At 38.4% G+C, this 26,385-nt stretch overlaps 3 protein-coding genes and 2 pseudogenes across 4 annotated transcripts in view; all 5 read right to left on the bottom strand.

Annotated features, from left to right (window-relative positions):
* The window catches only part of LOC131788981 (uncharacterized), a 120,876-nt gene that overhangs the window by 20,412 nt on the left and 74,079 nt on the right, over positions 1-26,385 (bottom strand). The window lies entirely within an intron of this gene.
* On the bottom strand, positions 4,617-11,225 carry LOC131788980 (uncharacterized). 2 transcript variants are annotated; one of them, XM_066166950.1, is made up of 5 exons: positions 10,850-11,225; positions 8,344-9,078; positions 7,714-7,992; positions 6,954-7,045; positions 4,617-5,896 (listed from the first exon to the last, which is right to left on the bottom strand). In XM_066166950.1, the coding sequence occupies exons 1-5, from the start codon at positions 11,076-11,078 to the stop codon at positions 5,237-5,239; spliced, it is 1,995 nt and encodes a 664-aa protein (XP_066023047.1). In that variant the 5' UTR covers positions 11,079-11,225; the 3' UTR covers positions 4,617-5,236. The 2 variants fall into 2 exon arrangements, with proteins under 2 accessions (XP_066023047.1, XP_066023048.1); XM_066166951.1 differs by having other exon boundaries at positions 6,954-7,039.
* LOC136281227 (neuronal cell adhesion molecule-like) lies at positions 15,002-17,744 on the bottom strand (annotated as a pseudogene).
* Positions 17,745-18,391, bottom strand: LOC136281147 (macrophage receptor MARCO-like; annotated as a pseudogene).
* Positions 22,541-23,404, bottom strand: LOC136281199 (uncharacterized). The gene has a single exon (XM_066167463.1). The coding sequence runs from the start codon at positions 23,277-23,279 to the stop codon at positions 22,698-22,700; it is 582 nt and encodes a 193-aa protein (XP_066023560.1). The 5' UTR covers positions 23,280-23,404; the 3' UTR covers positions 22,541-22,697.

Here is a 26,385-nt window from a genome sequence, read left to right as displayed (position 1 = left end):
GAAATATCACCGAAGAAAGAAAGAGTAATTTTGACCAATTTCAAAAAGCTTTCAAACGATTGTTTTCAATAAATTATGGCGAATCTCTGAATAACATATTAAAATTGAAATACTTTCCAAACCCTCGAGATATCACATAATTTAAGAATCCAAACGTTTTCCTGCTCCATGTAGTATGTTACGAGGAGCAAGCCTATCACCGTGAGAAATTTTCGATGTCACAAGAGGTCAAAAACGGGCCTTATGCAGCTTTGATTTTTGAGTGCGCTCAAAAGAAATTTTTAACGTATTTCCAGAAACCAATGTGGTTTTACTTACTTACTCCCAAAGATAGTTTAATAGTTATAGTTTTTGGGCAAAGTTCGAGGCAAACGTTTCTCCGATGCAAAATGCCTTAGACCGCTCTAACAGAGATCGCCACTTAATGTGTGTCTTGGTAAAAATTTTAAACACTTCACCCAAGACACAACTAAGACTTTTTTTCCAGAGGAAAAAAATGATCTTCATTGCATTCTGAAGTTGGCGAAAGAAAATGCTATGGTGATTTGAAAGAGATGGCACCTTTTAACACAACATTACCAGAAATGAACTTAAAATATAGTTCATCTGAAAGCTTTAAATGCTCTACCAGCAAAAAATATCGACATCACCTTTGTCTGCAACAGCCCGGCAATGAAACCACGTGATCAAAACAACAGACGCAAAACCAAAGGGAGGCATCGTGAAAATGAAGGCTTTCCCTTTAAAATACATCACATACGACTTAGATATATATAGCGACAGGCTATTCGTACAGTGTTGACGATTTTAGGTTGTTGTGCGACTGGACATTAAGGTTGTGGGTCCTAATTCAACGACCACTGCCCTGATTTGTTTCTGCAACGCAAAGCAGTAAAATATTAATGCTATTTGGCGTTTTTAGCAAAATAAATTATTTATAGGGTGATTGTCCATGAATAGATTAGGAAAACCTCACTCTCATGATTTTGAAAGGTGATTCTTTGGCATTTTGAGGAACGCTTAGGCGCAATTCCGAACATCTTTAAAGTTAATTATCTGGTGTCTCTTCTTCTAAATAACCATTTCTAGCGGTAGTTAACGCCAAAAACGATAACATGTACTCGTTGTTTTCTAAAATATTATCCGTTTATACCGATGGAATGAGGCAATGTCTTTTCTCCTCAAATGAAAAATTGAAACAACCTGTTTATAGGGACGTAGTATTTGTGTGATTTGTTGTAAAATATCCAATGTTTTAACTGATTAACGTCGTAAAAGGTTCTTGGAAGGGAAAGTAAGGTCATTAGATACTTGAAATTAGTTGCCTTGAAGAAAAGTTGTATTTTCATTCTTTCAGTAGATTGTATTAAGTGTGAATATCTCTTCATAAAACAAACGGATGCGGTGCAGTGTGGGCCCAGCAGGTATCTATTTAGCAGGCGAAATTTAAACTTTAATAAGGACCTTTCGAAATTCTTGGACGCGCGCTCCTGAGAACTAGGTAGTCCCATGTAAGCGAGGCTAAGAGGACACAAGATGGCTGACTCTTCTGCAAGCAGTTTTCACTGTAAACCGGTTCCTTGGTTAAAAGAATACTTAAAACAAAGGGGCATTCAAAGCTCAGGAAAACGTAAGGTTGAACTGGTAGAACTTTGTGAGAAAAGTGAGCAGATGAAGTTCCCAAAATTTGCTGAAGAGAAAGCGCCAGTCGATCCAAGAATTTCTATGAAAGAGCGACTGAAAACCGTTGAGAGAGATCTCGCAAATCCGTTGGATAACGAAAACCGTATTTTTTCCCAATGGACCAAAAACTTTACTAACGTATCGGACTTTAGATTCCCGGATCTTTTCATTTACCTGGGGGAAAGATCCCGTATATAACAGCGAGAGCCTAAAGAGTTACAAATCTCTATTGGGGTACAAATTATTTTTTGATGGACATGTGGAAGAACTTTGATATCACCCACTTCAATCCAATAGTAATTATAGTTATTTTAAGTTTGCTGTAAAGCCAACTGAAAAATCCAAGACTGATGATGGCTCAGCAACATACAGAGGATTTTTCATTTTAAAGAAGGATGGAAGTGTCAATTCAGCCTACTGCTTATGCAAAGGAGGGTATGTATTTTCTTTTGATTTCTGAAGCCTGTCTATGTGCTTGATATTCCATAAACATACGTTTGAGAATCAAAACGTTTGGTCTCTTCAGTTTTTCTCTGTGACAGGTTTTGTTTTATTCAGATTTGAAGGTTTATATTTCCCTTGTAGCAGTTGTAACATGAGTTAAAAGTAGATGCCTCCTAAGAGATTTTAATGTAATTTGTATTCCTTATAATGTGACTGAACTGGAACAAGATTTTAAGACTGGGTTGCTGGAAACATGTCCTAGCTCTTCAGCTTTGCCTTTTTTATCTGCAACTAAAGGACCCAGGCAAACAGAGGAAGAAGTCTGAGCTTGCATGATTATGAATGATTAATACTGAAAAAGTGATGCCTACAGTTTCTAAAGAACTTGCAATTGAATTCCTTGATTCTATTCCATTTAATGAAGAGCAAACAGAAATGATCAACTAGAAAACTGCCTATCAATCCCAGTCTCAATTTTGGTTTGATCAAAGGGGAGGAAGAATTACATCTTCCTCATTTTACACTGTGTGCCACCTTAGAGAGAGCACAGACAGAAGAAACACTATTAAACATCTCGTTAGTTACTGTCCAATTGTTGAAGATGCCATGCCATGACAGTTGACATGGACGGCATGAAAAAGAAAAGTGAGCACTTGGTCTTTACATAAAAAAACAGAACAAAAATCACGAGAAGTTGTCAATAGAAAAAGGTGGACTCATTGTAAACACATTATGGCCCTTCTTGGGAGCCAGTCCTGATGGTATAAGGATTTGTGCTTACTGCCAAAAGAAGTTAATTGAAGTTAAAAGCATGTATGCAAAGATGAATCTCCCTCCACATGTCACAGCTGAGGAGAACCTCATGCTTGTGGATGGCAAGTATGAAATTAAAAAAGAAACCAAATGGAACTACCAAATCCAGGGACTGATGGGGATAACAGGGATTCATCGCTGTGATCTAGTAATTTATACCCTCAAAGGAATATTGATTGTAAACATCAAGTTTGAAAGTGATTTGTGGAATGAAATGCTCCAAAAGCTGGGAAACTTCTTCGTGGAGTATATAGTTCAGGAACTATTCCACCATGACATACTTTAGTGAAGGTGCTTAAATAGTGTTTTTTGTCAGTGCTGGATTAGATACCACATAATTTTATTGATCTGTCTCTGGATACTTTTAATACATGTTTCATTCACCATTTACATACACTAAGTTGCAATCACTTCCACCTCACAATCTAAAGTCCGGTATGTTAGTAAAGTTTTTGGTCCATTGGGGAAAAACACGGTTTTCGTTATCCAACGGATTTGCGAGATCTCTCTCAACGGTTTTCAGTTGCTCTTTCATAGAAATTCTTGGATCGACTGGTGCTTTCTCTTCAGCAAATTTTGGGAATTTCATCTGCTCACTTTTCTCACAAAGTTCTACCAGTTCAACCTTACGTTTTCCTGAGCTTTGAATGCCCCTTTGTTTTAAGTATTCTTTTAACCAAGGAACCGGTTTACAGTGAAAACTGCTTGCAGCAGAGTCAGCCATCTTGTGTCCTCTAAGCCTCGCTTACATGGGACTACCTAGTTCTCAGGAGCGCGCGTCCAAGAATTTCGAAAGGACCCTATTGGTAATCTAGTGTTAACAACTGGATTGAAAACGTAAATTAGCCACCGTAAAGAGTAAAAAAGCTGACGTTTCGAGCGTTAGCCCTTCGTCAGTCGAAACGTCAGCTTTTTTACTCTTTACGGTGGCTAATTTACGTTTTCAACCCAGTTGTTAACACTAAATTACCTGCTATACTCCCCCACCTACGCAGCACCACAGTTTCTTTAGAAACTTGCCCCTTTAAACTTTAATTGCTTTGTTAACTTTTGACATGTTTAAAATGAAAGTGTTTCATGTTTTGTTCACTTCTTTTTGTGGTCTCTTGTTTATCCTTAACCCTTTAACTCCCATGAGTGACTAAGACAGAATTTCTCCTTACAATATCAGTATAATATCAAGCAGACAAGTGATTAGAATAAAGAAAAATATCAATGAGGGATTGTACGTTGATCCAAAACCAAATTCTCTAAACTAACATCACAAGAACTGTATGGGAGACCGTGCGTAAGGAGGATTAATAATAAGATCTTGGGAGTTAAAGTGTTAAGTCTTCTCGCATGGGTACTCTAGATCTAGTAGTTTTGCAAACCGGAACTGAAATTTTAAATTGAAAAGAAAGTATCTAATTTTCGGAAGCCGTTGACCTGTCCATAATGGGAAACTCTCTTTTAAGATCTTGAGAAATTCCTTTAATAAGGATCCCACTAAATGAACTCAAATACATTTTCTACTACAGTCAAACAACCATAAAAAAGAAATAAATACTACTGTGGAAGCCCTGAGTTCAATTTCTGCAGTTTTAACACTAAAGGAGTTGACTAAGATTAAAATATAATTTCTGTATATAAAAACATTGAACTAAGATGCATGATACATATCAAGCATAAAGATTTATTTTTTGTTCACATCGTAATTAGTTTGCTCCAATACTAAATACTACAATATAGTTCTCAGCTAATTTTTGAAAAAAATAGATAACACAAATGTTGTACTCTTTCCGCAACACGCTACAAACAAGTAAGAACAATACAGAGGCCTACAAAAAGTTCAAAACAGGATGCAGAATTCTAAATTGATTTTTTTTAAAAAACGAATCAAAGAGGCACCAAACTACTAGGTAGCCATTATTTAAAACGCATAACTGAGATATGTTGCAGGCAGTTGTCGAAACTAAATGTAAAAGTTGTTAGTCAGCAAAATGACATTTAAATGTACTCGTCTTTGAAACAAAAATCGAATCGAAAGCACGCCTCTTCTGACTTCACCCGCTCTTTCTCGTTAAACTTATGTCTGAACCTCACTTCATTTAGGAGATTCTAATTGGTGGAGTGAAGCCATAAATGGAAAGAAATGCAATATCTTAGGTTCAAAAAATGTATATCCGAGCCTTCATACTCTCCGACCTACCAGTCAGTGGACTCAGAGTTTGTAATTTGGTTTAGGGCTTTTTAACTCCATTTCTGATCACAAAAGTATTACATTACAATTTTTAACGTATAATTCTTATAACTTTCAACGGATCCATAAGTTCAACGAGTAGGACAGGGATGGAGTGCTTCTCGTATCAGCATCATAACCAAAGTCATATTCAGTTTCACTACGACCTACTGCAACGAAAGAAGCTGCGCCAGTTTCTGTGATCCCAATCCCATGATCAGCACGTGCACAGCTACTTCCTCCTCCACCAATCATCATGACTGCTCCATCCCCAATATGCCAGTCACACCAGAAGCCGATCTTGTCATCGCTTTGGATGCTTCCACTGCAATCAGCCTGTTGAAACCCGTCTGTTGACTTGTACTGTCCGCCATATTGAACCGTACAACTTCCCAGACACCGATTACTGGCCCAGACCTTGCCATTTCTAAAGTCGCCATAACTTGTGATTTTAGATCGGAATGTTTGTCCACCCAAACAGTTACCTGTGGTCTGTAACAGAGGGGTGTGGCTGGGGTCGTCACTGCGCGTGACCTTAAATTCGCTTCCTCTCACCAACCAAAATGCTGGTGAGATCATATCAGCGTTTACTGATGGATCATTTGTTGTTCCATCGGCAGCTTGCTGGTCATACCACCATCTACCATCCTGACGCATCCAATTCTTGCCATCGCTGTTTGAGAATCGAGCGATAAGGGTCCATCCTTCAAGACTTACTGTGATATCACAATAGACCTAAAAGTACATTGCAAATATATTACAATCAAAAGCAGGGCATTTATTATTTTGGTTATAAGTTGGTGAGGAATTGATAAAATACCTTGATAGATATGAAGTACTCTAACAGCTTTAAAACCATAAGATAAAAAATTGAAATATTCACCGGGAGGCTTGGGATCTAGTCGTAACTCTTGCACTCAGTGAGAAGGAGGGGTGGGATAGGAGAGGTGAGAATGAAAGTGAGAAGGCACCTCTTCACATCAGGAAAGGTTTTTCTCTCACTAAGAGTCTCTTTTAAATTCAAATGTGTAATTTTTTAATTGCCATCGCGACTGAATTTTTGACTGGAAGATGTAAATAGGTGCAACCTATTGAAAAATGCGTGCTTTCTTGCTGGTATGTGCTAGGAAATGTTCTCGACGGAAAAATATTTTATAATCTTTGGATTCCTGGGTGATGCTAAGATGGCGACTATTAACATTTTTTTATTAAAGTTTATACTGTCAGTAAGGCTGAAAGAAAAATCGAACTACATTGAACTCTTTATTTGGCTTAAAAAAGCTCTCATCCGGAGAGGAAAAAACAGAGAACACAACAGAAAAATTCAACACCGAACAAAACAAAAACAAACAACAAAACAAACCAAGGACAGGAAAAGTAACAAAAATTGTTTTATCTACGAGATCGTCTTTAAAGAAAGAGGCAAAGCTTGAAAGTGTGAGAATTGAAAGGATAGTTTCAACTTAAGATAAAAGAGGCTATTCATATACAACCCTCTTCGAATCAACAATCACACCATGTAAATCTAAAACTATCCTTTTAGTCCTCACACTTTCATGCTTTGCCTTTTCTTGTTGTCGGCATTTATCATAATTAGCATTTTCTACTCACTATAAATTCAACTTCCAACGCTTTGTACATTAATTAACTGAAGATGACAGAAGTTTCTGTCGAAACATGTTTTACAAACTTAAAAGTTTTGTCGTTTTCATCAAATTCTTGACTTGCCTGCTACTATTAAGAACCTTTGGAAGTATTTATTCTGAAAGAGAAATAAAGGCTCTAGACTTACTTTATATCGAAAATTGACCGCGAAAAGCTCGAAGCTTCCGGGACGTCTCTCCATTTTTTTCTTTGAAACTTCTTCACAAGAATGTACTAAATCTTGATAAAAAGAAGACATGGATAATAAATAAGAAAAGGGAGGAAATATTTACGAAGATATCAACATGTTGTTGTGGCTCTCGTTCTAGAAAGGGAGGCATAGGAACACACAAGAACAAGAAAGCACACAGAACAGAACTAAACGAAAAACCTAAATCACCCCAAAAGTGAAAAATTGTTGGATGCCTATTTTTTTATACGGTCGCCTAGATATTAGTAATGAGATAACCGCTAGCCTGAATCCAGGCAATATCACGACAAATGTATTAAACTTAGGATTTTTCACATTTCGACGAAGATACCGGCTAGTTACTCCTAGGATAGGCCAGGAGCTGGGGCATGTAGTTGTTTGTTTGTTTATTGGTGTTCTTGACCCACTTATTTATTACAATCATCATTTTGAGTCTTTGTTATCATTGGTATTGAATCAGAGACGTGACCCCAGTCAGTTTAAACGACGCGCTTATAAATCTTTGATTATTGAAAAGAGCGCTCCGAGATGCTTAACCATGTAACAAGTGTTTGTATTTTTGGAATTCTGTACAGTTGAGGTTAATTTAAGTAGGCTATTGGTGTTACTGTCATGACAGAATTAGTCTCCGGATTGGTATGCAATGAGTATTGGGTAACTGGAATGATGGCAAATCATATTATTGATTGAAAGAAACCTTTTCTCTTGACGACTACTGACGTTGTTGTTTCTGTCAGTCCGAAGCGGTTTCTTGCGCGGCAGACATATGTCCCGTTGCTGTTGAACCCAACAGGGTTGTATTCGAGGCAGCCTTGTTCCTCGAAAGCCAATGATGTATCAGCGGAGTGCACCTGACGAGCGCGTGACCATTCCACGTTAGGAGGAGGAGAGCCCACAGCCTCGCAACAGAGACTTAAAACGGAGCCTTCATCTACAATGACCAAAGATGGTAGTTTCTTGACAAATGTTGGTGGCTCTGAAGGTAGAGTAAAATCGATTAAAAAACCGACATGTAATAAACAACATCATATGATCAATAGCAACCGTCAGCAATAGCAACTTTTGGTAACATCGGAGAAAACCTTTAGCGTTGAAAATAGCAAGAATATACAACTAAAACTTATTATACTTTTTAACATTATTAAGTAGACATAACTTTTCCCGTGATCGGTATTAAAGGTGCTAAATTACTATCTGAACACACTCAATGTCGACGGCCCATTGTGGAAGGACAAAAATGTGTATTTCATTTACAAGTGGCAGTCTACACTGGTGTTAAAGAAACATATTATAAAAAATCAGAAAAATGAGGGAGTGATATCCATACCTTTTACTTGTAAAGTGCTGAAACCCGTTAGATTTCTGAGACCAGTGTTAGCTGAACACATATACGACCCCACATGTGACCTTTGTACGCTGTTGATTCGAAGCGCACCATCTTCCACGGTAGCATCAGATAGAGTACCTCCAAGTCTACGCCATGTTATTTTGGACGACGTCTGGCCTTGAACCCAACAGAAAAATATTGCTGTCTCATTGATAAAGACTTCCTGAGATGCTGGATACACACTGATCTTCGGTGGAACAACACATTCTCTGGTTGGTCCCTGAATACCAACCAATCCTCTGTCCCCTGTGTTCCCTTTTAAGCCAATAGATCCTTTTTGTCCTTGACGACCCTTCTCTCCAGTCTCTCCTCTAATACCACGAGCTCCAACGGGCCCTTTGTCACCTTTTTCACCCTTTTCTCTTTGAGGTCCCACAGGTCCTCTAACACCACTGTCGCCTGGAACCCCAGTGGGCCCCCATGGACCTGGTGGTCCTTTACTTCCAGGGGCCCCTTTTTCTCCCTTATATCCGGGATACCCAGGGGCTCCTGGCGGTCCCGGAGGTCCTGCCTGGCATATTCTGTCTGAGGAGTCACAAACCTCATTGAATTTGTTATTTATTTCTTGGCGGATTTGTTGTAAAGTTATAGTTGCTGGCGTTGGACTCAAAGCAGCATTTCTTTTATGTCTTTGGCGATAATCCACATTATGTGTTTCCATTCCGCTTTCAAAATCTGTATATTACAAATATAAAAATATTAGCCATTTATATTCTGAAATCAGTATGCAAATTCTTTATACATTTACTAAGACGGAGACAAGGAGAATTAGTTGAACAACCAAAAGGTTCTTTATTTGGTATTTATTTCCTTTATTATCATGACCATAATGCTTGATTCAGGGGTGAAATTCAGGAGAAATTAGATGCTTGTCTTTCTTGGAAACAGTTACACCTTGTTTGATTAAAAAATATCAAATTTTGAAAACAACATCAAAACATAGATTGACAGCAACCTGACCATCTATTTACACAATCTAATTGAATTTATCCGACCTATTTCTAATTAGTTAAAAAATAGGTCAAAAATAACCCGCTATTTAACTATGTGCTTCACAAAATGATTGACTGAAAATCCAGCCTTTGCAAGGTGAATTGTAGTTCTTTTCAATCTCCGAAGAATTTTTTTGGGGAAATGATTCAGCGTGATTTAATCAAATTTTAAAGTTGGATAAAATGAGTCGATTCGAGAACGGGAATTGGCGATATTTTCAATAACAGTTATAATCCAGTGTTTAGGTGCTAGTTTCGTATTCGCGCGACAAAAAAATAAAGAAACGCTATGGTCCAGCGCAAAAGTTTTGACATAAAAATAGTCAGTCGAAAAACTGCTCAAATAATTTGTATGACCCAGTAAAAACTCCATTAATCAGTAGCATCTACTACCTCAGCAACCTCCCACCCCTCCCTGCATACTAATAGTTCCTCTTCCACCCCTCTCTTAGTAACAAAAGTCTGTCTACCACGTGCACCCCTTCCTGGGTACTGATAGACTGCATCCCAAAACTCCCTAAGTATTAATGGTCTGCCTCCCCCGTGATTAAGTGGTTCAAAAATTGAAGCAAAAAAGGGTCTAAAAATTGGTCCACATAAATGGTCCAAAAAATGGTCCAAAAACTAGCCCAATGGTGTAAGGGTCCACTGGTTCAGTTCATATTTCACCTTATGTCCTGTTATCTGTCATTCATTTTCCGAGGTCAGTGGGTAATAACCTCATAGAGTAATCATCTCTAGATCAAGACGACTATACTACCTAGATGAAAACTTTTTGACACAAAATAATTTGTCAAGTCACTTATCTGCTTGAACCATGACGGTTTTAGTAACATGTCTAACCATTTTCGAGCCATTTGATAATTTATTTTCTACATGATAAACGAAGGAAGCATCGTTCAATCTGATGTAGAGTTTTAGCGATGATTTAGTGGAAATCACATATATTGCCCCAAAGAGTAAGAAAAAGGTTTGCAATGAGAATAACGCAATTGTCGCAAAATCTAGACGTAAATGTACAGATAATCTTTTGCAGTACCTTCTCTGCTGATAAACCTAAGAACGAAATTGTATAGAGACAATGGAACCATTAAATTTGAGTGTGTAATAATCTACTCACTATTGAGCAGTTTACAAAATTTGGGAATTTGGGGTGCCTCCTAGAGTAAATGTTATGCTACAATGCCCATTCATGCAAAACTACCGTCGTAGACACATTGATCGATGGGGAATGGTATGTGTATGCGTTGCTAAGCTTCCATCTAGGAAAGCGCCGATAGAAATGATCGGTATTTAGTTCTAAGATTGCATTCTTTGAATCTATGTTGTGAATTACTGTACCGTTAAGATGAAACTAAATTGGCCCAAATTATTGGAGACGGGCTAATTTCATGCGATGAAGCCGGATTCCTTAGAGCAAATTATCATAGACTTGCAAATAAAATTTTACTTACCCTTTGACAGTTTCCCCTCGTTACCTGCTCTTTTCCTCAAAACGGCGATCTTAAGGTGAGCTTCAACATCTGAAATGCGAAGTTCGTTCCTCTTCGTGTTCCTGTTTATTGTTTCCATCCTCAAGAACAGCGCAACAATCAACAGAATGGAAATGAAAGAAAGAATTGAAGAGCATCTGTGAAAAGCATCGTTTGAGCATTTTGCAGAATGTTTCTTCGTAGAGTCCATTGCAGCTTCAAGGGGATTTGAGTGAACAGCTTCCCTGATTAGCAAAGTCTGTACCGTTTCGCCAGCGGGAACCAGTAGTTTATGCTTCGCATCGTATGCGTGAAGTTTAAATTCATCGTTTTGCTCTTAGAGAATCGGGCTGGAATTTCATCCTTCTCTGTGTTATTGAAAGAATGTTATCTTTTTTGTTTAGTTGTCTTGTTTTTTCCTTTCTCGGTTGGAAACGAATATGCCCGGAAAGCACGGTTACAAGGGTCCGCACGCACAGTTTGCGTGGCTTCTTCCATCTGCAGTATCCTTGTGCCCGTTGAAAATTATTGTTTTCCATGATGATATGATAAAATTCTGACGACACTGATGCAAATAGTGCCTTATTTGTGTCAAGGTGTATATGGTATTTGCGGGTGACAAGCCATGGAAGTCGTTAAATTATTATTTTGTTACATTAATCACATATTTGTCCGGTTAAGGTATTAAGTGAGTTGTTTGTTATCTTTTTTGTTTAGTTGTCTTGTTTTTTCCTTTTTCGGCTTGGAAAGAATATGCCCGGAAAGCACGTTAACAAAGGTCCGCACGCATAGTTTGCTTGACTTCTTCCATCTGCGCTATCTCTGTGCTCGATTAAAATTTTAGTTTTCCTTGATGATATTGATAAAATACTGACAAAACTAATGCAGATGGTGCCTTATTTGCGTCAAGGTATTTATCTTATTTGCGGGTGACAAGCCATGGAAGTCGTTAAATTACTTTTTTCACATTAATCATATATTTTTCCGGTTAAGGTATTAGTGAGTTGTTTGTTATCTTGCTTGTTTTAGTTGTGTTGTTTTTTCCTTTTGCGGTTAGGAAAGAATATGCCCGGAAGGCACATTTGCAGAGGTCCGCACGCATAGTTTGCTCGACTTCTTCCATCTGCGGTATCCTTATGCCCGATTAAAATTCTTCTTTTCTTTGATGTTAATGGCGAACTACTTATTAAACTAATGCAAAATCTTTAAAATCTACCATTTTATGAAGCTACTAATAAAAAACGGTCGGGGTTTGTTTAACAGACTAATTTGCATAATTCTGCTGCCAGGTTAGCAAAATCACCAAAAGTTTTAAGACACTAATAACTGCAAGATGTTTTTACATTTATGCTTTCGAACATCGTATTAGTAATAAGTAATTATTAATGGTCCGGTCTGGACTTGAGAAATATCACCGAAGAAAGAAAGAGTAACTTTGACCAATTTCAAAAAGCTTTCAAACGATTGTTTTCAATAAATTATGGCGAATCTCTGAATAACATATCAAAATTGAAATACTTTCCAAACTCTCGAGATATCACATAATTTAAGAATCCAAACGTTTTCCTGCTGCATGTAGTATGTTACGAGGAGCAAGCCTATCACCGTGAGAAGACACAAACTAAGACTTTTTTTCCAGAGGAAAAAAATGATCTTCATTGCATTCTGAAGTTGGCGAAAGAAAATGCTATGGTGATTTGAAAGAGATGGCACCTTTTAACACAACATTACCAGTAATGAACTTAAAATATAGTTCATCTGAAAGCTTTAAATGCTCTACCAGCAAAAAATATCGACATCACCTTCGTCTGCAACAGCCCGGCAATGAAACCACGTGATCAAAACAACAGACGCAAAACCAAAGGGAGGCATCGTGAAAATGAAGGCTTTCCCTTTAAAATACATCACATACGACTTAGATATATATAGCGACAGGCTATTGGTACAGTGTTGACGATTTTAGGTTGTTGTGCGACTGGACATTAAGGTTGTGGGTCCTAATTCAACGACCACTGCCCTGATTTGTTTCTGCAACGCAAAGCAGTAAAATATTAATGCTATTTGGCGTTTTTAGCAAAATAAATTATTTATAGGGTGATTGTCCATGCCGCTCAGAACAGATTAGGAAAACCTCACTCTCATGATTTTGAAAGGTGATTCTTTGGCATACGTTTTTTTTTTTTAGGAACGCTTAGGCGCAATTCCGAACATCTTTAAAGTTAATTATCTGGTTTCTCTTCTTCTAAATAACCATTTCTAGCGGTAGTTAACGCCAAAAACGATAACATGTACTCGTTGTTTTCTAAAATATTATCCGTTTATACCAATGGAATGAGGCAATGTCTTTTCTCCTCAAATGAAAAATTGAAACAACCTATTTATAGGGACGTAGTATTTGTGTGATTTGTTGTAAAAATATCCAATCTTTTAACTGATTAACGTCGTAAAAGGTTCTTGGAAGGGAAAGTAAGGTCATTAGATACTTGAAATTAGTTGCCTTGAAGAAAAGTTGTATTTTCATTCTTTCAGTAGATTGCATTGAGTGTGAATATCTCTTCATAAAACAAATGGATGCGGTGCAGTGTGGGCCCAGCAGGTATCTATTTAGCAGGCGAAATTTAAACTTTAATTGGTAATCTAGTGTTAACAACTGGGTTGAAAACGTAAATTAGCCACCGTAAAGAGTAAAAAACCGGACGTTTCGAGCGTTAGCCCTTCGTCAGTCGAAACGTCAGCTTTTTTACTCTTTACGGTGGCTAATTCACGTTTTCAACCCAGTTGTTAACACTAAATTACCTGCTATACTCTCCCACCGACGCAGCACCACAGTTTCTTTAGAAACTTACCCCTTTAAACTTTAATTGCTTTGTTAACTTTTGACATGTTTAAAATGAAAGTGTTTGATGTTTCGTTCACTTCGTTTTGAGGTCTCTTGTTTATCCTTAACCCTTTAACTCCCATGAGTGACCAAGACAGAATTGCTCCTTACAATATCGGTATAATATCAAGCAGACAAGTGATTAGAATAAAGAAAAATATCAATGAGGGATTGTACGTTGATCCAATACCAAATTTTCTTAACTAACATCACAAGAACTGTATGGGAGACCGTGTGTAAGGAGGATTAATAATGAGATCTTGGGAGTTAAAGGGTTAAGTCTTCTCGCGTGGGTACTCTAGATCTAGTAGTTTTGCATACCGGAACTGAAATTTTAAATTGAAAAGAAATTATCTAATTTTCGGAAGCCGTTGACATGTCCATAATGGGAAACTCTCTTTTAAGATCTTGAGAAATTCCTTTAATAAGGATCCCACTAAATGAACTCAAATACATTTTCTACCACAGTCAAACAACCATTAAAAAGAAATAAATACTACTGTGGAAGCCCTGAGTTCAATTTCTGCAGTTTTAACACTAAAGGAGTTGACTAGGATTAAAATATAACTTCTGTATATAAAAACATTGAACTAAGATGCATGATACATATCAAGCATAAAGATTTATATTTTGTTCACATCGTGATTAGTTTGCTCTAATACTAAATACTACAATATAGTTCTCAAGCTAATTTTTGAAAAAAAATAGATGACACAAATGTTGTACTCTTTCCGCAACACGCTACAAACAAGTAAGAACAAAACAGAGGCCTACAAAAAGTTCAAGACAGGTTGCAGAATTCTAAATTGATTTTTTTGAAAAACGAATCAAAGAGGTACCATCTAAACTACTAGGTAGCCATTACTTAAAACGCATAACTGAGATATGTTGCAGGCAGTTGTCGAAGCTAAATGTAAAAGTTGTTAGTTAGCTAAATGACATTTAAATGTACTCGTCTTTGAAACAAAAATCGAATCGAAAGCACGCCTCTTCTGACTTTACCCGCTCTTTCACGTTAAACTTATGTCTGAACCTCACTTCATTTAGGAGATTCTAATTGGTGGAGTGAAGCCATAGAGGGAGAGAAATGCAATACCCTAGGTTCAAAAAATGTATATCCGAGCCTTCATACTGTCCGACCTACCAGTCAGCGGACTCCCTTGTTAGAGTTTGTAATTTGGTTTAGGACTTGTTAACTCCATTACTGATCACAAAAGTATTACGTTGTAATTTTTAACGTATAATTCTTATAACTTTTAACGGATCCATAAGTTCAACGAGTAGGACAGGGATGGAGTGCTTCTCGTTTCAGCATTATAACCAAAGTCATATTCAGTTTGTATGCTATCCTCTTCAACGAAAGAAGCAGCTTTGGTTTCTGAGATTCCAATTCAGTGATCTGCACGTGCACATTTACTTCCTCCTCCACCAATCATCATGACTGCCCCATCCCCAGACTCCCAGTCACACCAGAAGCCGATCTTGTCAGCGCTTTGGATGTTTCCATTGCAATCAGCCTGTTCAAACCCTTCTGTTGAGTTATAATTTCCGCCATATTGAACTGTACAATTTCCCAGACATCGATCACTGGCCCAGACCTTGCCATTTCTAAAGTTGCTATAACTTGTGATTTTAGATCGGAATGTTTGTCCAGCCAAACAGTTACCTGTGGTCTGTAACAGAGGGGTGTGACTGGGGTCGTCACTGCGCGTGATCTTAAATTCGCTTCCTCTGACCAACCAAAAGGCAGGTGATATCATATCAGCGTTCACTGATGGGTCATTTGTTGTTCCATAGGCAGCTTGTTGGTCATACCACCATTTACCATCGTCACGCATCCAATTCCTGCCATCGCTGTTTGAGAATCGAGGGATAAGAGTCCATCCTTCAGGACTTGCTGTGATATCACAATAAACCTAAAAGTACATTGCAAATAGATTACAATAATCAAAAGCAGGGCATTTATTAATTGGGTTTTAAGTTGGTGAGGATTTGATAGCATCCCTTGATAGATATGAAGTACTCTAACAGCTTTAGAACGATACGATAAAGAATTAGAATAGTCACCGGGAGGCTTGGGATCTAGTCGTAACTCTCTCACTGGGATTGGAGGGGTGGGATAGGAGTGGTGAGAGTGAAAGTTAGAAGGCACCTCTTCACATCAGGAAAGGTTTTTCTCTTACTAAGAGTCTCTCTTTAATTCAAATATGTAATTTTTAAATTGCCATCTGGACTGTATTTTTGACTGGAAGCTGTAAACAGGGGCGACCCTACAAAAATTGAAAAATGCGTGCTTCCTCGCTGGTATGTCCCACGAAATGTTCTCGAAGGAGAAATATCTTATAATCTTTGGAGTCGTCGAGTCGTGCGACTATTAAAGCTTTTCTATTGGAGTTTAGACTGTCAGTAAGGCTGAAAGAAAAGTCGAACTACACTTAACACTTTATTTCGCAAAAGAAGACGTCCCGTCCGGAGAGGGAAAAAAAGGAGCACAAATAGAAAAAATCAACAACAGCGAAAAAGAAAAAAACAAAACAAACAAAGCGACACAAAAGCATACAAACGAAGAAAAGACAAAGCAACAAAAATTGTTTTATCTAGGAGATAGTCTCTAAAGCAACGATTCATATTTATTCTGGAAGAGAACTGAGGGGTCTACACTTACATAATATCGAAAATTGCCCGCTAAAAGCTCGAAGCTCCCAGGACGTTTCTCCATGTTTTTCTTTAAAACTTCTTCACAAGAATTGACTGAAAGTTGATAAAAAACAGATATGAATAATGCATAAAAAATGAAGGAAATATTTACCAATGATATTGTTGTGGTTCTCAGTCTAGAACAAGAGGCGTAAGAACACATAAGAAAGCATACAGAACAGAACTAAACTAAGGAAAAACCTAAATCACATTAATCGTGTATAATTATTGGATGCCCATTTTTGTATACCGTGGCTTAGGTAAAATAAATGAGATAACCGCTAGCTGGAATCTAGGCAATATCGGGACACATGTTTTCAACCTAGTATTTTTCACATTTCGACGATTTAGACGAAGATACCGGCTAGTTACTCATGGGATAGGCCAGGAGATAGGGCATGTAGTTTGTTTGTTTGTTTGTTTACTGGTGCTACTGACCCACCTAGTTATCATAAGTATTGCTTTGAGTCTCGAGGGCAAGATATCATCGGAGACCACGACAATCACAAACTTGAGATCAATTTAAGTGGGCTACTGGTGTTGCTGTCATGACAGAATTGGTCTCTCAGATTGGTATGAGATGAGTGTTTGGTGGCTGGAATAATAGCAAATTATATTATTGATCAAAAGGCACCTTTTCTTTTGACGACTACTGACGTTGTTGTTTCTGCCAATCCAATGCGATTTCTTGCGCGGCAGACATATTTCCCGTGACTGTTGAACTCAACAGTGTTGAGTTCGAGGCAGCCTTGTTCCTGGAAAGCCAATGATGTATCAGCGGAGCGTACGTTACCAGCGCGTAACCATTCGACTTTGGGAGGAGGAGAGCCCACAGCCTCACAACAGAGACTTAAAACGGAGCCTTTATCTACAATGATCTTAGATGGTGGTTTCTTGACAAATGTTGGTGGCTCTGAAGGTAGAATGAAAAACCGACATGTGATAAACAACTTCATGTGATCAATAGAAACTTTGGTCACACTAGAGAAAATTTTTAGCGTTGAAAATAGCAAGAACATACAACCTAAACCTCTCATACTTTTTTAACATTATCAAGCGGACATAAATTCCCCCAACGTAATAGGCATTAAAGGAACTAAACTGCTTTTTAAACACGCTCAATGTCCCCGGCTCACTGTGGAAAGACAAAAATGTGTATTTCATTGACAAGTAGCTGTCTACAATGGTGTTAGAGATACACATCATAAAAAATCAGAAAAATGAGGCGCTGATTTTCATACCTTTTACTTGTAAAGTGCTAAAACCCCTTAACCTTCCGAGACCAGTGTTAGCTGAACACATATACGACCCCACATGTGACTTTTGTACGCTGTTGATTCGAAGCGCACCATTTTCGACCGTAGCATCAGATAGAGTACCTCCAAGCTTACACCATGTTATTTTGGAAGACGTCTGCCCTTGAACCCAACAGAAGAATATTGCTGTCTCATTGATAAAGACTTCATGAGATACTGGATACACTCTGATCTTCGGTGAAACAACACATTCTCCCTTTGGTCCTTGAATACCAACCAATCCTCTGATACCCTTGTTCCCTTTTAAGCCATTAGATCCTTTTTGTCCTTGACGACCCTTCGTTCCGGTCTCTCCTCTAATTCCAGGGGCTCCAACGGACCCTTTGTCCCCTTTTTCACTCTTTGCTCCTTGAGGTCCTGCAGGTCCTCTTTTGCCACTCACGCCTGGCCGGTTCCAATAGGCCCCGATAGGCCTGGTGGTCCTTCCTTTCCAAAGGCCCCTTTTTCTCCCTTATATCCAGGATACCCAAGGGCTCCTGGAGGTCCTGGGGGTCCTGCCTGGCATATTCTGTCCGAAGATTTACAAACTTCATTGAACTTGTTATTTATTTCTGCGCGAATTTGTTGTAAAGCCATTGTTCCTGCAGTTGGACTCTGAACAATATTTCTTTTCTTTCTTTTATAATGATCCATTGGATGTTTTCTCAGTACACTTTCAAAATCTGAATGTCAAACATGAGGGAAAAAATTGTCAAGGGTTTTCAAATACTATTAGGAAACTTTTTTTAACCTGGAGTGCTGGACCTTCCCTTCTACGCTAAAACAATTCAATTCTGCATCGAAAATTATCGTCTTTAATGCGAAAAGACCATTTTGTAAGTCACATCAATCAGATCTCTTAGAAACCGGTCATTTCTCATCACCGGGGGGAGGGGTGGGGGTCGGGGGATTCTATGGAGATCACGTAACTTTCATCAGAAACAGAAGTGATAATCAGTGGTCACTAACGGAATGTAAAGGGTGGGGGGTTTATAGAAAATTGACTGCCAATAAGGGGGATTGTTAGAATACTTGGGAGCCCGATATCAAACGAACTTTGTTCAACATTCAGCAGCCTAATCATACATTTGTAATTCATTTTCTTATTTCTTCGGTTCATAACCACTAAGATCAGTCCTCTATAAATATTTCATACAGAACCGTAACAACCTTCCCATCTGAATGATAGTTCGTTGAAGTTTAAGAAAATAATTTCATCAAGTCATGTATCTGCATAAACCGTCAAAGTGTATGCAATGTTATATAATCTTTTTTTTACATGAAAAAGAGAAGCATTTCAGTTCAGGAACTGTTACATCCTACCTACTTGAACTTCCCTTCTATGCTAAAACAATTCAATTCTGCATCGAAAATTATCGTCTTAAATGCGAAAAGACCATTTACCATTATTATTTTTTGAAGTCTTCAGGTGTATGGGTTGAGATCAGTTATGATTCTTCTGTCCGAAAAATACCCACCTAATCATCTTGCCAAAATGATAATGCTTTCCGCTTGACTACAGCCCATCATGATCTCCATCATGTAGAAATGTTCATGGTTCTCAGCAAAAATTTGGAGCCCATGATATAAACGCCAGGTTTGAGGCGGTTTTAGCATTTTCGCCATTCCAAGTTCTTCCTCCCAGGGGACCGAATTGTAGAAGCTAGATTAATTCATATAAAACTTCTAATTAAAGTTGTTTGGATCAAAGTAAATAGTTTCGTACTCACATGTACCTGTAAACGTTTTCAGCTTGTTCTCGACGTTTCCATCTGCTTCATTTGTCGTCTTTATGCGACTTTAAACGGCAAAAATGCGCAGTTCATTGATTTGCGTTCGCTTGTTGATCATCTCTATCCTCAGGAACAGCGCAACAATCAGTAGAATTGAAATAAAAGAAAGAACCGATGACCTCTTTCGAAAAATTTCGTCTGTCCTTTTCCTGTGAACTCTTTTTGTAGAGTCCATTGTAGCTTTTCGGGACTTTTGGGCTCCTCTACTGAACAACGTTTGTAATAAACGTGTAAGAAACCTGACTTGTTTCCTTGAGATGAAGTTTTTAGCTTCCCGTGTGACTGATATGGCTAAGGTTTCCTGTTTATCTTATTCCTCTGTCACGGCTGAGCTACTTTTAAATGTAACATGCTTAAAATAGAAGGCTGGAGCCCTGTCGGTTTCTCTGAATTGAATTGCATATAATAGCATAGTTTCTGCGCGCCGGATGATGTTGTCTTTTAATAGTTGAATTTGATGGAAGTTGTTATATTAACCACATGTATGTACTAAGCGATTACAAGTACGCTACTTTTTACACTTGACCTGTATTGATTTCGTGTAATGAAATGAAGCTTAGGCCATTTCCCAAATTAAAGAATTGCTGCTAATGGGGAAAAATGCGATATTTATGATCATTCCTAAATGATCTTTGAAAGGTGAAATTGATCATCAGTAGAAAATTACTGACTGTTTCATATAATCCGTCTTGAAAAAAGTAATGACAAAAAAAAACTATCAGTGAACTTCGATTACAAGATGATTCTATTACGCGTAACGGGACAGTGATTCTAGAGCAAATTGAAAACTATTATAGAAATCTATATACCTCGGATTTAATCTTCTCTGAAACTTCGTATGACACATTCACTGACATTGTTGAATCCCCTAAGCTTTCAGAGGACGTGCAAGAAACCTGGGAGCGTCCACTTTCGTACGAAGAATGCAAAAAGATACTAGAAACCTTTCGGAATAATAAAGCACCAGGGGAAGACAGATTTACCGTCGAATTTTATACCAATTTTTTTAACTTTTAGGAAACGATTTAATAGCAAGTTTCAACGAAGCGCACGAGAAAGGTGAACTCTCCATTTCACAACGAAGGGGAATAATTACTTTGGTACCGAAGGAGGACAGGTCACTCCTAGATCTTTCAAACTGGAGACTAATTACACTGCCTAATGTTGATCTTAAAATAGCATCAAAAGCAATCGCCAAACGCATTGAACCGACACCACCAAACCTGATCCACTCTGACCAAACTAGCTTGTAGAAGGGAGATACATAGGGGAAAATATCTGACTTATAAGTGACATAATGGAATATACGAGTCTACAAAACCTGCCTGGCATTCTAACGTCACTAGGCTTCCGAAAAGCATTTCACTCGATTGAATGGCCCTTTATAATGAAGACGCTGGACCATTTTAATGTTGGTAGTGACGCAAAGTGCTGGATTGAGATAGTCTACACGAACACAGAAAGTGCAGTACAAAACAATGGTTTTTTAACCAGCCGGCTTAAACTATCAAAAGGAGTTCGATAAGGTTGCCCCCTCTCCCCTTATTTGTTTATTCTTTCTGCGGAGGTACTCTCAAAAAAGATACGTCAGGATTCCAAAGTGAGAGGTATCAAAATCTTCGGTGAGGAAATCAAGCTGTCCCCATTCGCTGATGATACTACTCCATTCAATGCGAACATAGAATCTTTAGAAATGGCCTTGATAATTGTTGAGGATTTCGGACGAATTGCTGGTCTGTCCCTAAAACAACGTAAAGGAAACGAAGGCGCTTCCGTTGGGGAAATGGAAAAGTAATAAAGATAAGCCTCCATATTTAAAATGGTTCCACAGCCTTGTTAAGATATTGGGGATATATTTTTCGTACAATATGAAGGAGAATAACGAGCTCAACTTCGACAAAAAGATCCAAAAGTTGCAAACTAAGCTGGATATGTGGAGTTTACGGGATTTGACGATATTTGGAAGAGCCATGTCAATTAAAACCTTGGGTATCTCGCAACTTAACTATTCGGCCTCTAATCTAAATGTTCCCAAGGGAATTGTGGAAATTGTAAGAACAAAATATTTTAAGTTCCTCTGGAAAAACAAAAAAAATAAAATCAAAAGATCTGGTCTTTACCAAGATTTAGACAACGGTGGCATACGCATGACCGATTTTGATATTATGTTAAAAGCCCTAAAACTCGCCTAGATCCCGAGACTGTTGCGGATTTCGGACAACAGTAATTCATGTATTATTCTAAACAATTTTTTCAAGAAAAAGGGAGGGTTAAACTTTCTATTAAGGTGCAACTACGACACGAATTACTTTAAAGATATCCCGCTCTTCTATAAGAAGATACTAGAATTCTTTAACGAGTTAAAAACTCTTTACTCGCACGATCAAAAGCAGGAGTTAATATTGTTTAATAACAAAGATATATTGGTTGACGGGAAACCCATCTTCCTTAATGAATGGTTTAAAAAAGATATTCTATCGATTAACGACCTTTTGAGTGAAAGTGGCGATATTTTAACATTCCACGAATTACGTGATAAAATATTCCTGTGAATCCAATTTCTTACGGTATTATCAAGTGGTTAGTGCTATTCTCTAGCCAAAGGCTCCGACACCATCAACAAATCATTCTTTACCCGAAATGATAATTTATTTTCCCTCGACGAATCGACCCAAATTAATCCGTACAAGGCTAAGTCAAAGGAATTGAATTGAATTGAAATCTCTAATCATTATGTGAGGAACCTTGAGGGCAACTTAGCTGCTCTGCTGCCCCATGAACACTTTGTCAAAAACTGCCTCATTTATTGAGGTTCTGCGCCGTGGAATAGTCTACCTGTTAAGCTGCGGCAAGCATAAACTTCATACTTCTTAAATCCAGCTGAAGCAATTTCGTGCGAGAAAATCTACAATCTATCCAATGCAGTGCATTCATAGAAATCAGGAAACTTTTAAGTGTTATTTGTTATTCTTAGGAATGTTAGTATTTGTTGTAGCTACATTTAAAGATTGTTAACTGGATGTTAACCATTTTATCAATCCTGGTTTGATACGATGGACTAAAAAAATTCATTGTATTTCTTTTTATATCCATTGGGGATATTATGTATCCCAACGTTCATCAGTTTTGCGCAAAAATATCAGCGGAAAAGGAGGAACTTGTAATTCCTAACGCACCCACAAATTCAACGAGTAAGACTGGCCTTTAGCGTTGCTGCTCCCAGCGTCATAACCAAAGTCATCTTCACCTTGACTGCCTCCCGGGAAAACAAAAGAAGCCTCGTTAATTTCTGTGATCCCAATCCCGTGATCAGCGCGTGCACAGCTTTTTCCTCCTCCACCAATCATCATCACCGCGCCATCACCACCTCCCCAGTCACACCAGAAGCCGATCTCGTTGGCGCTTTGGATGTTTCCACTGCAGTGAGCCTTTTGAAACCCGTCTGTTGAATTGTACTGTCCGCCATACTGAACCATACAATTTCCCAGACACTGATCACTGGCCCAAACTGTGCCATTTCTAAAGTCGCCATAACTTGTGATTTTAGATCGAAATGTTTGTCCACCCAAACAGTTACCTGTGGTCTGTAACAGAGGGGTGTGGCTGAGGTCGTCACTGCGCGTGATCTTTATTTCTCTGCCGCTGACCGACCAAAAGGCTGTTGAAATCATATCGTCGTTCTCTGAAGAGTTGTTTGTCGCTCCGATGGCAGTTTGTAGGTCATACCACCACCTACCATCGTCACGCATCCAATTTTTGTCATCGCTGTTTGAGAATCGAGCGATAAGAGTCCAGCCTGCAGTGAAGAAGGATTCTCGTATTATCTGTTTTTTGATAATAGTGCATGGACATTTTAATTTTATGTCTACGTCTTTCTGGCATATGATGGGAATAGTGTAGAGGATAGTTCTGTATTCATTTTCTAGCTTGAAACAAACTGTGCAATGATATCACCCTTCTTCTGCTTTTCTTGGTGGTAATAAGAAAAAGAAAAAAACTTTCCCGCTGACCATAATGAAAGATATAAGTTCTCAACAAAACAGTAAAGAAGTAAAGTACTCGTCATTAACAATGCATCCAAGTGTGCGTTCTCAAAGGGCATGGATGTATTTAATGCCTTTCTCATCCTCCCTTCAGCTATGAATCATTTCACCTTCTCTCTGTCACTCTATTTTATTCTTTTTTCCTTTAATCCTCTCCCTTCCTCTCTCTCCCATCCTCCCTCTTTTTCGTCCTCTCTTCAGCCACATTTCCCAATCCTCCCCTCCTCCTATCTCTATCCCTTTCTTTTTCCTCTCGTTTTCCCTTCCTTCCTATCTTTCCACTCTTCCCCTTCGATCCGCTTGCCCTCTATGCCTCTCTCCCTCCCTTCCTTCCTCCCGCCCCTTCCATCCCTCCCATCCCTACACCATCTGCCCCTCACTTGCTTAGTTATTTCCTTTCTTCCATATTACTTTCTCTTCCGCTACTCTTTCATTCGTTCATTATCATACTTTTTGTCTCGTTCGTTCATTCTTTCCTTTTTAAGTTTGCTTCAACTAATCCTCTTAGGTCCTACTCCCTCCATCAATTTGGAAAAGGCTCAAGCAGACATGATTGTGGAGGGGGTTGCTGATCTAACCGAAAAACATGATTCAGCTTTCTGTGAAAAAGACCCAACAAGAAAGGTAAACAGTCTCTAATCGTATTTATAAAGTTATCCGTCTTTTCCAGTTAATATTTCAGTTCGTCGCTGCGCAGTGTACATAAAATGATTATAAGGAATTTCAGCGCGGTCTCGTACGACCAAAACTAAAGTAATCTCCACGACCAATAACAGCGAAGAAAATCTTCAAAAGCCGATGAGAGCTCAGAGTTAATACACGCTAGGGTCCCAAGATGCGGGAAAACGCAAAAAGCAAGACGAGATTTGCCTCTAACTTGCGTCTGATCGGTTGGACCAATCGTAGAGCGACGTAAAGCAAAACCAATTCAGTGGTGTATTACTTTCGACACTTATTTGAAAGTCGCTCCAAAACTTAGTCATGCAGTCGAAAAAGCTAATGCAATGTTTCAATGTACTCAGTGTCGATTTCAGACTGTCTCTTGTGTTTCAAGAATGTTTGTTAGTATTTTTTCTTTCTAGATACTAGAGTTACAACTAAGTTGAAAAAAAATGAGTCTTTATGCTAATACTTCATTTTTAACTAGAGAAATAATCACAGGAACGTCATGTATGCCACTCATTTTATTCCCCGTTCATTCCTCGATTCAGGGTAAGCTGTAAGAGGAAGCGAGAGCTGAACCCCTGGAATTCTCGCTCGCTTTGAGAAACTTCGTAAGGGCAGTAATGATGGGAAAGGATTCTTTGTTGGTGACAAGGTACGACGTCACACTTTTTAAGTCAGTCTGTCTGTCTGTCCCTTATTCATTCATCGACTCAGCCCTTCTTTTGGTGGTTAATTTATTCGTTCAGTTATAGATTTATTTAAGCAATAATGTTTCCTCTATTTTTGCTACGTTCGTTTTTGTTTGTTTGTTTCCCTTTTTGTGTTCTTTGCAGGGGTAAATCACGTACACTACGCTCACCGATCTTTCCTTTCACGCAGCTGCTCCTAAAATATGGAGTGATCTTAAGTGTTCCATCAGAAATATTAAATCCTTGAATAGGTTTAAGTGATTTCTGATCAGACATTTTTATTCGCAAAAGCTTTTTAATATAACACACAAACACACACACACACACACACACACACACATATATATATATATATATATATATATATATATATCTATTCACCCGTTTTCAAAAACGTTGCAATTTGAAAATATGCAGGAATTACGGATATAAGAGATCCTCGCAGCTAAGAGCACTACTGAACTAGAAGTTGAAAGTAAGACCTGAAAAAAATTTAGGCCCGTACGGGATTTGAACCCATGACCTCTGCGATACCGGTGCAGCGCTCTACCAACAGAGCTAACAAAGCCAACTGGGAGCTGGTCAATATGTTGGGTCCAAATAAACCATCGAAGTGATGAATATTGATTTATATATGAAATTCATATATTTGCACTGCGGTGTAGAGACGGATATAAGAGATCCTTGCAGCTGAGAACACTACTGAACTAGTAGTTGAAAGTAAGACCTGAAAAGGGGAGGGGGGGGCACTTTCTCGGTTTTACCATCTTATATCCACAATCGGCCAGAAAGTTCCTTGTCAAATAAATCTTTGAAAGCCTTACACCAGAGGCCAAAAGCTTTCGGTATGAAAATGTTGTTTTTGGTCAGTGAGCGCAAGCTTATTTAAAAAAGATGAAGTTATCAAAACTGGTGGAGAGGAATAAGTTATAGCCTAACTAATAAACTGACTCTAAGTAGTGTGACTAACAAATAACAAACAGGGTTTACCGCTATGTATACATGTTTTTCCATTTCCATAAAATCCACTTTTACAGGAACACTTGTGGGAGCCATAGGTGTTCTGGCAGTTTGCGTTGACGTCACAGGGCCAGATGGAAGCACTGCACTCGTCAATATCTGAACATGAAAAGAAATTAACTCGGAAGTGAATTAACGGCACAATTTGGAAATATTCGATAACAACAAGAAAGCGGTAAACAACTAAGCTTTGAGTCATTCTAAGAGAATTACACCTTCAGTTAAGTTTGAAGCAGTCTTGTAAATGTACACTAAATTGTATCTCACCCGTTTCACAATGTTCCCCTGTGTATCCTTTCGCGCAAATGCACACGTGACTGTTCTTCTCGTACTGTGCCATACATTTCCCATTGTTCTGACAAGGCCGTTTGAAACATGTAGACTAGAGAAAACGCATAACAATGAGAAAGAAACGAGAAAGATGTGGCATTCGGTCG

The sequence above is a fragment of the Pocillopora verrucosa genome, chromosome 5 (assembly GCF_036669915.1).
Source record: "Pocillopora verrucosa isolate sample1 chromosome 5, ASM3666991v2, whole genome shotgun sequence".
Taxonomy (NCBI): Eukaryota; Metazoa; Cnidaria; class Anthozoa; order Scleractinia; family Pocilloporidae; genus Pocillopora; species Pocillopora verrucosa.
The sequence above is the reverse complement of the archived record's forward strand: the minus strand, read 5'-3'. Positions and strand labels throughout refer to the sequence as shown.

Bases quoted from the DNA above. Each gene is read 5' to 3' on its own strand.
- LOC131788980 (XM_066166950.1), bottom strand. From the start codon at position 11,078: ATGGACTCTACGAAGAAACATTCTGCAAAATGCTCAAACGATGCTTTT. The intron at 9,079-10,849 runs GTAAGTAAAATT...TGTAATATACAG, and splicing joins CGAGGGGAAACTGTCAAAGG to ATTTTGAAAGCGGAATGGAA. The intron at 7,046-7,713 runs GTTTCTTTCAAT...CTTTTTATCAAG, and splicing joins AGTAGTCGTCAAGAGAAAAG to ATTTAGTACATTCTTGTGAA.
- LOC136281199 (XM_066167463.1), bottom strand. From the start codon at position 23,279: ATGCGTGACGATGGTAGGTGGTGGTATGACCTACAAACTGCCATCGGA.